The sequence below is a fragment of the Ahaetulla prasina genome, chromosome 12 (assembly GCF_028640845.1).
Source record: "Ahaetulla prasina isolate Xishuangbanna chromosome 12, ASM2864084v1, whole genome shotgun sequence".
Lineage (NCBI taxonomy): Eukaryota > Metazoa > Chordata > Lepidosauria > Squamata > Colubridae > Ahaetulla > Ahaetulla prasina.
Window position 1 is genome coordinate 2,058,648 of NC_080550.1, and position 11,915 is coordinate 2,070,562.

Consider the following 11,915-nt stretch of genomic DNA (forward strand, 5'->3'; position numbering starts at 1 on the left):
AAAGGAATCCTGCCTCTCTTTATTTATAAGCGGCCATGTGGACTAGTAACTTGGCTTGTTTTAAAAAGCAAAGAAGTGGGTCTCTTTATGGGATTGGAGACGGGTTACTCTAATATTTCCCAGTGTTTTGACCGGGGGATTCTGGGAGATTCCACACGTCTTAAAGTCACCAACTTTGAGAAACTGTTTCCTTTCCCCTTGGCGTTCTTGTCTTTGTGTAGGCAAGCCCCAAACTCTCCCCCCGGAGTGCAAAGAGAAAGCCACGGGAAGCATTGACTCCTACCTGAAGTCCGCCAACAGCTGGCTGGCCGAGAAGAAGGACATCGCGGAACGGCTGCTGAAAAACACCTCAGCCAAGACGGAGAACGTGAAAGGGTTTTTCGGGAGCTTTGAAAGCAAACTGAGGGGTCCCAGCGGGGCCAGGAAGAGCGAGTGAGTCCCCATTGCTCATCTTCCGCTGCTGGGGAAGAGAAGATTTAGGACAGACCCCCAAAGGATGCAACCTAGGGGCGAAATGCTCCCAGTTCGGACCGGATCACCTGATCCGGTAGTGATGGCGGCGGGTGGTTCAGAGAACTGGTAGCAAAAATCCCTGCCCTCCTCCCATGCCCAGCTGAGCTGTGCAATCATCAGAGGTTTTTTGTTTGTTTTTTAACTTTTAAAAGCATTTTTTCTTCGGCCAAAAAAATGCTTTTAAAAGTTAAAAAAAAAGCCTCTGATGATCGCGCGGATCAGCTGGGATCTTCAGAGGCTTTTAAAAGCATTTTTTCTACAACCTCTTTGGCGGAAGAGGTTGTAAAAAAAAAAAGCCCTTAAAAGGCTCCTCTGGTGATCTCAGCAGAGTTGCCTGATCGTCAGAGGCTTTTCTTTTCTTTTAAGGGCAAAAAAAATGCTTTTAAAAGAAAAGAAAAGCCTCTGACAATGAGGAAACTCCGTTGGGATCGTCGGAGGAGCCTTTTAAAAGCATTTTTTACAACCTTTTTGGCAAAAAGAAAAAATGCTTTTAAAAGTAAAAAAAAAGGTTGGCCACGCCCACCCAGTCACATTACACACACACACACACACACACCCAAAGCCACGGCCACAGAACTGGTAGTAACAAATTTTACATTTCACCCCTGATGCAACCACTTTGTAAACTGTAAATTCTGGAAGAATCGGGTGTCCTCTGAGGCAGGAATAAAATCAGGGGGTGGAACTGACAGGAAAGGGGATTTTGTCTGAGGGTTGGGGAGAAACATCGTAACGCTGGATGCGGTTTGATCGTGGAACCGACTGCGTGGGAGCCGTTGATCGTGGTCCTTGGAGGGATTGGAGCCAAGGATGAGCTGTCCTCGATCAAGGCTGCCCTGGCTCAGCTTTCCGCGGCAGAGCCTCTGCTGGCCTGAATCCCACCTCTGCTCTTCTTCTAGGGATGGCGAAGAGAAGCCCAGAGAGAGAATGCAGAAATCAGGTAAGCAGATCCACCCAGATAGTTGGTGGTCCTTGGTGGGAGCTCCGGATCTCTCAAGCAGGGCAATGAAGGTGGAAGGGGGTCTGCCTACTCTAAAGCCCCTGTCTGAATGTCCCTTTCTGTGCAGTTTCCCTGTATAGTCCCGAGGAGGAAGAAGAAAGAAACGGGGAGAAGATCTACCTGTACATGCACCTCAAGCAACAGCCCATCTGGTAAGGACAGAGAAGATGGCTGTTCTGACCCAGCTCCCCAAACACCACAAATGACTCTGAATTTAAATCAATGATTCCTTTATTAGGAGCGCCAGCAGCCCCGGCAAAAAGTTCCTCTCTTACCGCAGGCTAACAAGTCTGTCCGGCAGGGAGATGAATAGTTGTCTGCCACATCTATTCACCCCCTGCCTTTTATCCCCAGAGCTACGGTGGGGCTTTGCTAGCAGTGGTGGCTCTTCCGTCCCAAGGATCAGCCCATAGATTTCCACTGCTCTCCTCTCCTCTGCCTTCTGCACATCTGTGCATCAGGCACTGGACCCAGCTGTTCCTCCTCTTCCCCATCAGCCACCTCCAGACCTGGGGGCTGTTGACTCTCCATCTGAGGGCTGACGGATGGCCCAGGATCTCTCTCTGACAGCTCCATTTCTTCTTCCCCCTCGGAGCTCTCAGGTTGCCTTGATGCTGTCCCTGACTTCCACGCTGCCTCCTCATCTCATTTGGCTGCTGGAAGGGTTGGCAGCCGACAGGCCACAACAATGGCCTTCTCAATCTCCACAGCCTCCACATAAACATGGCTGTGGCCCTCGGAGCATCTTAGCACAGGGCCCTTCCAGCCACGCAGAACCCAGCTCCGTCTTTCTTCTATCGATTAAATTTTTATGTGGCCCCATCTCACTATCCAAAGCAACTCTTGTGCCTTCATCCCGGTTTTGTAGGCACACTCTAAGGTTCTGGAATGCGGCTTTCTTTGACGCCGTCCACTGCGAGAGGCGGAAACGGTCTCCCACCACCAGGTGAGCATCTCTCGGGGGGGCCCCATCTGGCTCTGGAGGAGGGCGAGGGGAGGAAAGGTTGGCTGGAGAGAAGATCTTCCACCTCTCTCTCTCTGGCCTTCATACCCCTTTTGTCAAGATGGCTCCTTCTGTTCGTTTGTGGGTGAGTTGGATGTTCCTCTTTGGATTAGGAAGTGCTTGGTTGGTCATGGAGCAAGCTCACCTCTTTGCCAACGCTCAAAAGAAGGGGGAGATTGGTGGGAAGGACCTTCACTCTTGTACTGTCTTGTGGGTGGGTTGAAAAAACTAATTCTCTCTCTCTCTTTCTCTTTCTCTTTCTCCTCTGCCTTCTGCACATCTGTGCATCAGGCACTGGACCCAGCTGTTCCTCCTCTTCCCCATCAGCCACCTCCAGACCTGGGGGCTGTTGACTCTCCATCTGAGGGCTGACGGATGGCCCAGGATCTCTCTCTGACAGCTCCATTTCTTCTTCCCCCTCGGAGCTCTCAGGTTGCCTTGATGCTGACCTTGACTCCCACGCCTCCTCCTCATCTCATTCGGCTGCTGGAAGGGTTGGCAGCCGACAGGCCACAACAATGGCCTTCTCAATCTCCACAGCCTCCACATAAACATGGCTGTGGACCTCGGAGCATCTTAGCACAGGGCCCTTCCAGCCACGCAGAACCCAGCTCCGTCTTTCTTCTATTGATTAAATTTTTATGTGGCCCCATCTCACTATCCAAAGCAACTCTTGTGCTTCATCCCGGTTTTGTAGGCACACTCTAAGGTTCTGGAATGCGGCTTTCTTTGACGCCGTCCACTGCGAGAGGCGGAAACGGTCTCCCACCACCAGGTGAGCATCTCTCGGGGGCCCCCATCTGGCTCTGGAGGAGGGCGAGGGGAGGAAAGGTTGGCTGGAGAGAAGATCTTCCACCTCTCTCTCTCTGGCCTTCATACCCCTTTTGTCAAGATGGCTCCTTCTGTTCGTTTGTGGGTGAGTTGGATGTTCCTCTGGATTAGGAAGTGCTTGGTTGGTCATGGAGCAAGCTCACCTCTTTGCCAACGCTCAAAAGAAGGGGGAGATTGGTGGGAAGGACCTTCACTCTTGTACTGTCTTGTGGGTGGGTTGAAAAAACTAATTCTCTCTCTCTCTTTCTCTTTCTCTTTCTCCCTTTCTCTCTCTCTCTCAATGTCTGTAATCCTGTTATTTTCTTTTCTTGGTTCATTTCTTCCGTCCTTTCCTTCCTTCCTTCCTTTCTTCCATCCATCCTTCTTGCATGTCCTTGCCATGTGACTTCTCTTGGCCCTTCCTGCTGCCACTCCAGAGGGGACACTGGGGAGGAAGAGGAAACGAGGTGTGTCTTCCCACCTATACTTTCTTCCCTTTCTTTCCCGCCTCCCCACCTAAACGGTTACCCCAGTCCAAAAATTTGCCTCTTGCCAGCGGGGTGAGAAATCCTGTTGCCTGCCACAGCTAGGTGACAGAACTTGTTTGTTCGTTGATCGATTGCATTCATTTCTATAGAAATTTGCTTTTCTTTGGCCTGCGGGGCTGCCTGGTTTATTCCTGAGGGCAGCCTTCTCTCTATGACCAAGTTCAGAAGATGAAGGCTGCCCTGGGGGGTCTCTCAAGCGGACATCTATGGCCTCCTGACTAAAAGGCCTCTTGCCTCGCTTTGGAAAGCTGCAACGCGACAGAAATAGGATTAAAACGAAATAAATTTTGCACGCTAAACCAACAGTCCACAAGGCCTTCCTTAAAACTATCTTTGGGTTGTCTTCAAACACAGGAACCCATCTTCTAGTTCCCTGCCAGAGGTGGTGGGCCACAGTTTATTTTATTTTTGTAAATAAAATTGGGCTGAGTAGTGTTTTGCAGTTTTTTGAATTTGCGTTTAACATTTCCATCCCCCTTCCCCACCCCCTTAAGATATCATAGCTCAGGAATCACATTTAGGTTAATTCGGTTTTGCCATTTTTGGGTCTCGGCAACCAGGGGTAAGTTTTTGGAAAGTGGCTGCTCTGCTTTGAGTCTGTAAGAAGTTTTAAAGTTTCAGTGTTTTGTTTTGGTTTTCTTTTCTCCTCCTTCCGTTCTTTTGGCTTCTGAGTGCCTTTGACTGGCTGGCATATTCTGTCTCTACCTCCCCTCCCATTCCTTTGTTAACTGTCTGGACTTTAAACTTCTCCTCTTCTGAGTAAGTTCTTTGCCTCCCCCCTCCATAACGATTACTATGTGTTTCCCCTCTTAGTGGTGTTTTATCCTGCCTGCACCCAAAGCCGGCTTGCTCTTCTTCCTAGAGCGGTGACGGTGAACCTATTGAGAAGGATGAGCCCCCATGCCATTTTGGGTGACCCACTGAGCCTCTGGACCCTCTGGAAGTCTTGGAAGGGGGTGTTGCTCTTGTGCTACTTTGGGGGCCTCCCCCCAAAAAAAGTGCAAGTGTGATTTCTCATGTGATTTTCAGAACCTCCAGAGATCCTATGAGAACAAAGGCCCCCAGAAGTTCTGAAGAGATGGTTTTGGAGAGAGCTCTTTTATCCAGGCATATATGTGTGTGTGTAAAACACACCGGCAGAAGTCTGAATTTTTGGCCTGCCGAGTGCAAAAGGTTTGTCATCGCTGTCCTAGGGAGTTTGCACACACAGTTTCCATTACACCTCCTCCTGTCGCCCAGATCGGGACTAGGAGGCTATATCAAGATCTGAAGCCTTGAAGTGCTGGAGGCCCTCACTGCTTTGGTCTTCTTCTGGCAGGAAAGCAGGAAAAATTGCCCACAGCCGCCTCCTCTAGGGAAGCTCCCTTCTCTGTAAGACCAGCATAGATCAGCTCATCTCCCAGGAAGGGACGTGCAGAAGGTTTTTAATTGCAAATCATTCAGAGCTTGAAAAATTGCTCACAAGATAAAATTTATTTATTTATTCATTCTTTCTTTCATTCATTTATTTTATTTATTTGTCAACAAGTACAAGGAAAAGAGTAACACTATAGACATAGACACATGAAAAAAATTGGCAAAATGTATGTTGCTAAGTGAAATAGTTGTTAAGTGAATTTTGGAAGCAATCACCGAGAATTATATCCAGGAGTGAAATGCTCCCGGTTCGGCCTGGATCGCCCTATCCGGTAGCAATGGCAGTGGGTGGTTCAGAGAACCGGTAGCAAAAATCCCTGCCCACCCCACCCCAGCTGAGCTGCGCGATCATCAGAGGTTTTGTTTTTTTAAAAGCATTTTTTCTTCCGCCAAAAAATGCTTTTAAAAGTAAAAAAAAAAAAGCCTGTGATGATCGCACGGCTCAGCTGGAATCGTCAGAACTCTTTAAAAGCATTTTTTTTCCTCTGGCGATCTCAGCTGAGTTGCCTGATCATCAGAACCCTTTAAAAGCATGTTTTGTACAACCTCTTCGGCCAAAGAGGTTGTAGAAAAAAATGCTTTTAAAAGTTAAAAAAAAAAAAGTTGGCCACGCCCACCCAGTCACATTAGCCCCACCACCAAGCCACAGCCACAGAACCAGTAGTAACAAAGTTTACATTTCACCCCAGATTACACCCAAAAATCTGTTGTGACATCCTGATCCCAGCCTTCTCCCCGCCCCAACCTGATTCTATTTTCTGTGTCAAAGAACCGATTTCTCCCTTCATTTTGCATCACCTTATTTATTTCAGCAGCTTTTCCTCTTCCACCTTATAATTTCCCCTTTTTAAAAATGTTTCTACCTCTTGATGTTGTTGGATGATAGCAGGGAAGGGCAAGCACTGAAAATCCAATCCAGCAGCAGCCAAAATTAAGCTAGATTTATTCTTTCTGGACTTGATTTGACCTTTGGAAATTCTAGCAGCAGATGAAGGCAAGATGGGAATTAAAGAGATAGGTAAATTAATACAATGCAGCAAATATACTGCTTAGGGCATCAGCATCATATATTAGAGATGTGTTGTATAGTGGAGGATATAGAGAGGGAAATGGTGAACTTAACTGGTGGTGTTATGAACTCCTTAAATGTCTGAATCTGTAGGATGTTGGAAGAGAAGGTTTATGGGTTTGAAATATTGATGTTCCTTTACCTTCAGTGGAATTTGGAGGAATCTATTTCATCTGGCATGGCAAGGATTTGGTCCGTTGTGCTCTTTTAAAGCAGAGGCTGAAATTCCCAGAATTCCAGCTAGGATGGCCCAAGGAATTCTGGGAGTTGTCGTCCCAGGCTGCCTCCATCCTCTATGAAGATGGAGGAGGTTGTAGAAACTGATTCAGCAGTTCAGTTGTGTTAGCAGGTTCACGAGCCTTCCATACTTTCCCATCAGCCTAGGACTCTTCAGCTCTGCATTGTTTTTATTTCTCTCCTGGGAAACTTTTTTTTTTTTACTTATTTCTAAGAAGAGCAGGCTGGATTTTTAAGGTGAAGTGTGTCTCTTTCCACCTGGTCTCTGTTGTGGGCCTCTCCTGTCTCCTTTGGGGGAACCTGGGTTCTCCTTTCTGTGAAACGGTGACCTGATTTTTTTTCAGGGTTGGTGGAAACAGCAAGAACTTGGCCTATTCCAGAATGTTTAATTCTAGATGGTGGGAGCTCAGATTTAAAGCTAACATTTTGATCAGGTTATCAGACCAAAGGTAGAGCTTAAGAGGTTGGGGTTTCCTTTTAAACCTTTCTCCTTTCCGCTTCATTTCTTCCCCGCTTGCTGTGCGTTTGGCTTTCTCCTTTCCTGCACACCACACAACAGATGACTTGTAAGGCCTGGGTGTGTCACACTAATCACCGTTATGGTGGCAACTGGGAAATGTCCTTCAGAAATGTCTCTACTTGTAAAGTTAAGCTTGTTTTTGAAAGAGGACTCCAAAGAAGCTAAATAGCCGTAGATGCAACCCACAAATGCTACGGAAGCTTGTTTAAAATTCATCTTTGGGCTTCCCCCCGTGACACAAGCTCAAATACAGAATCTGAAATCGGCAACAGGCAACCCACCCACCTTGTGAGGCGGTCTAAGAAACATCTCCCAAGGGGTTGCCACAATTGATAGCTGATAAGGGAAAGCAGGCTACGCCCATCAGCTTTGCTCCCATCAATTCCTGCCAATTTTGACCAACGATGCGCCGATTGATTGCGCAAGAAACCCTGGTTACATGATCCCCACCTGTGTTTGCAGGGAGAAGTGGTGCCACATGACCCAAGAAGAACGGAACGATAGCCTCCGCTTCAATGAGAATATTACCTTTGGACAGTTGGGGTAAGTTGGGGTAGCCATGTTTTCAAATAAATGAGAAAAAAAAGAACTTTCTCAGCCTTCAAAGATTAGTTTCTTCTCTCTCTCTCTCTCTCTCTCTCTCCTCTCTCTATTAAGTCAATAATTATTTTTTAAATGCCTGCCATAAATCATACTGGAAATCTATGCGTCCCTAATGACTTCTCATAGCCAGGCTACCAAATGCAGTGTGTCATTTGCATTGCACATTCTCAGAGATTCTATGCGGGCCTTCTACTTTTTTGGATTTCTGAAGGTCTAGGCTTGCCTTCTGAGAATCCCAATCATGGGAATTGGATGTATCTGGAAAAGCTTGTTCTGGATCACCAGAACGAGCAGCGGATTGCTTCAGTCACCTCTTCTAATACAATCAGTTGTGTCTTGAAATAAATATACGCAATGTGCAAATGTGGGGTGTGGGCTTGCTTTCAGCTCAGACTAGGTAGGGCTCAAAGCAGGGGTGACATCCAGCAGGTTCTGACAGGTTCTGGAGAACCCGTAGTGGAAATTTTGAGTAGTTTGGAGAGCAGGCAAATACCACCTCTGGCTGGCCCCAGAGAGGGGTGGGAATGAGGATTTTGCAGTCTCCTTCCCCTGCCATGCCCACCAAGCCACGCCCACAGAACCGGTAGCAAAAAAATTGGGATTTCCCCACTGGTGCAGAGCCACCAACCAAGAATGAATTAGTAAGATCTAATCCGGTGGGGAAATCCAAATTTTTTTACTACAGGTCTGTGGGTGTGGCATGGTGGGCGTGCATGGCAGGGGAAGGATAATGCAAAATCTCCATTCCCACCCCACTCTGGGGCCAACCAGAGGTGGCATTTGCCGGTGCTCCGAACTACTCAAAATTTCCGCTACCGGTTCTGTCAGAACCTGCTGGATTTCACCCCTGATCTAACCCCTGCCTACTCTATGGATTTATTTTTGGGGACCAGTGATAAAATAAGCTTCACAGCACAGCTGTGGTCAGAGTTCTGACTCCAGCTGACTTAGTCCTGGTCCTCTTCGTCTTCTTTTTCATGAATGTCCAGTAGTGGCATAGGTTGTGATGGGCTGAGGTCACTAGGACACAGGATCAAAATTGATGCTCTGTTTTGTCCAGGAAGATATAATATTCTGCTTTTTAAAATATTTCCTAGAATATTTCATTCTTCTAGGAGGGGGGTGGGTGCTAAATTCCTACAAAACCTTTCTCCTTTCCGCTTCATTTCTTCCCCGCTTGCTGTGCGTTTGGCTTTCTCCTTTCCTGCACACCACACAACAGATGACTTGTAAGGCCTGGGTGTGTCACACTAATCACCGTTATGGTGGCAACTGGGAAATGTCCTTCAGAAATGTCTCTACTTGTAAAGTTAAGCTTGTTTTTGAAAGAGGACTCCAAAGAAGCTAAATAGCCGTAGATGCAACCCACAAATGCTACGGAAGCTTGTTTAAAATTCATCTTTGGGCTTCCCCCCGTGACACAAGCTCAAATACAGAATCTGAAATCGGCAACAGGCAACCCACCCACCTTGTGAGGCGGTCTAAGAAACATCTCCCAAGGGGTTGCCACAATTGATAGCTGATAAGGGAAAGCAGGCTACGCCCATCAGCTTTGCTCCCATCAATTCCTGCCAATTTTGACCAACGATGCGCCGATTGATTGCGCAAGAAACCCTGGTTACATGATCCCCACCTGTGTTTGCAGGGAGAAGTGGTGCCACATGACCCAAGAAGAACGGAACGATAGCCTCCGCTTCAATGAGAATATCACCTTTGGACAGTTGGGGTAAGTTGGGGTAGCCATGTTTTCAAATAAATGAGAAAAAAAAAAGAACTTTCTCAGCCTTCAAAGATTAGTTTCTTCTCTCTCTCTCTCTCTCTCTCTCTCCTCTCTCTATTAAGTCAATAATTATTTTTTAAATGCCTGCCATAAATCATACTGGAAATCTATGCGTCCCTAATGACTTCTCATAGCCAGGCTACCAAATGCAGTGTGTCATTTGCATTGCACATTCTCAGAGATTCTATGCGGGCCTTCTACTTTTTTGGATTTCTGAAGGTCTAGGCTTGCCTTCTGAGAATCCCAATCATGGGAATTGGATGTATCTGGAAAAGCTTGTTCTGGATCACCAGAACGAGCAGCGGATTGCTTCAGTCACCTCTTCTAATACAATCAGTTGTGTCTTGAAATAAATATACGCAATGTGCAAATGTGGGGTGTGGGCTTGCTTTCAGCTCAGACTAGGTAGGGCTCAAAGCAGGGGTGACATCCAGCAGGTTCTGACAGGTTCTGGAGAACCCGTAGTGGAAATTTTGAGTAGTTTGGAGAGCAGGCAAATACCACCTCTGGCTGGCCCCAGAGAGGGGTGGGAATGAGGATTTTGCAGTCTCCTTCCCCTGCCATGCCCACCAAGCCACGCCCACAGAACCGGTAGCAAAAAAATTGGGATTTCCCCACTGGTGCAGAGCCACCAACCAAGAATGAATTAGTAAGATCTAATCCGGTGGGGAAATCCAAATTTTTTTACTACAGGTCTGTGGGTGTGGCATGGTGGGCGTGCATGGCAGGGGAAGGATAATGCAAAATCTCCATTCCCACCCCACTCTGGGGCCAACCAGAGGTGGCATTTGCCGGTGCTCCGAACTACTCAAAATTTCCGCTACCGGTTCTGTCAGAACCTGCTGGATTTCACCCCTGATCTAACCCCTGCCTACTCTATGGATTTATTTTTGGGGACCAGTGATAAAATAAGCTTCACAGCACAGCTGTGGTCAAAGTTCTGACTCCAGCTGACTTAGTTCTGGTCCTCTTCGTCTTCTTTTTCATGAATGTCCAGTAGTGGCATAGGTTGTGATGGGCTGAGGTCACTAGGACACAGGATCAAAATTGATGCTCTGTTTTGTCCAGGGAAGGAGTGAAATTTGTGGGGGCTTTGAGAACAGCAGAAATGTAGCTGGAGACGAGGGCTAATCCTTGATTTAAGGAGAGAAGGAGGCTGTGCAGATCCACCACATCTGGGATCCCATGGCTTCCTTTTGACTTCCAACGTTGCTTCTTTAGTGTCTCACACAAAGCTTGTACCTCTCGTTCCTTGACTTTTGTTCAACTGGATTGAACCAACAAACCCCCAAAGTTAGATTTCTGGCTTCTTCTGACTTCTGACTTCTCTTTACTTTCCTTGACCAGAACTTTCACTCATAACATGCTGGCTTTTGGGCTGAACAAGAAACTTTGCAACGATTTCTTGAAGAAGCAAGCAGTGATTGGCAACCTGGATGAAGGTAGGTATGACCCTGGAAAGGCCCGTGAGTCTTTACAAAGCCAGGGAGATCTTTAGGGAAGGAGAAAGGGGATAAGAGGAAGAGCAATTTCCCCTTCAGAGCAGGGGAATCTTAAAGGTGTGTGGACTTCAAATCTCAGAATTCACCAGTCAGCCTTGCTGGGAGTTGAAGTGCACATATCTTCAATCTCCCAAGGTGGAGAATCGCTGCTCTATAGATTGCTCCTCTGGCGACTTCCAGTTCCCAGAATTCCTGAACCAAGGTGGGAGTTGAAGTCCACACATATTCAGGTCGTTTTGGGGATTTAGATGCTCCCATCTTAGCCTTTTGCTTTGCCTTAGGCCCATGATGGCGAACCTATGGTACGCATGCCACAGGTGGCACATGGAGCCATATTGGTGGGCACGCGAGCATTACCCTACCTCAGCTGCAGCGCGCATGCGCGCACAGGCCAGCTTATTTTCGGGCCTTCTGGGCCCACTGGAAATTGGGAAACAGGCTGTTTCCGGCCTCTGGAGGGCCTCCAGGTGGGTGGGGAAGACCGTTTTTGCCCTTCCTAGACTCCAGAGCCTTTCTAGGAGCCTGGGGAGAGCGAAAAATGGGCCTACCGGGCCCATCGTGCTATCACGTGCCAAAAGCGGGGGGAGCGCAAGGGTGTGGTGCATGCATGAACAGGGGTATGGGGCACATTGAATTATGGGTATGGACATGCGCATGCGTGACGCCCCATGTGACCCCCGCTTTTGGCACGCGATGGCAAAAAGGTTAGCCTTAGGCTGCCGGCTGCCCTCCCAGATGTGTACCTCCCATCCTTCACAGAAATGAAGTTGATCCCAGACATCTGGAGGACATCAATTCAAGAAGAATGGTTTTGACATAAGGAGTATGCAGAAATAGCCCAAACTGTAGATTGAACAGTGGACAATTTGCTCTTCTTGCAATGCTGGTGACAGATGTTGTGAAACCGTTTTGGT

At 47.6% G+C, this 11,915-nt stretch overlaps 1 protein-coding gene across 5 annotated transcripts in view; it reads left to right on the forward strand.

The window, feature by feature from the left end:
- KIAA0513 (KIAA0513 ortholog) overlaps positions 1–11,915 on the forward strand; it is a 38,293-nt gene that overhangs the window by 23,138 nt on the left and 3,240 nt on the right. The window contains exons 6-12 of one of the 5 annotated variants that reach the window (XM_058155486.1): positions 222–432; positions 1,413–1,453; positions 1,581–1,665; positions 2,382–2,459; positions 3,764–3,793; positions 7,579–7,659; positions 10,847–10,941. In XM_058155486.1, coding sequence (XP_058011469.1) covers positions 222–432; positions 1,413–1,453; positions 1,581–1,665; positions 2,382–2,459; positions 3,764–3,793; positions 7,579–7,659; positions 10,847–10,941 — 621 coding nt within the window. Of the gene's footprint in view, positions 1–221; positions 433–1,412; positions 1,454–1,580; positions 1,670–2,381; positions 2,460–3,213; positions 3,292–3,763; positions 3,794–7,578; positions 7,660–9,364; positions 9,446–10,846; positions 10,942–11,915 lie in introns of those variants that run through there. The other 4 variants (XM_058155483.1, XM_058155482.1, XM_058155484.1 and 1 more) reach the window with 4 other exon arrangements.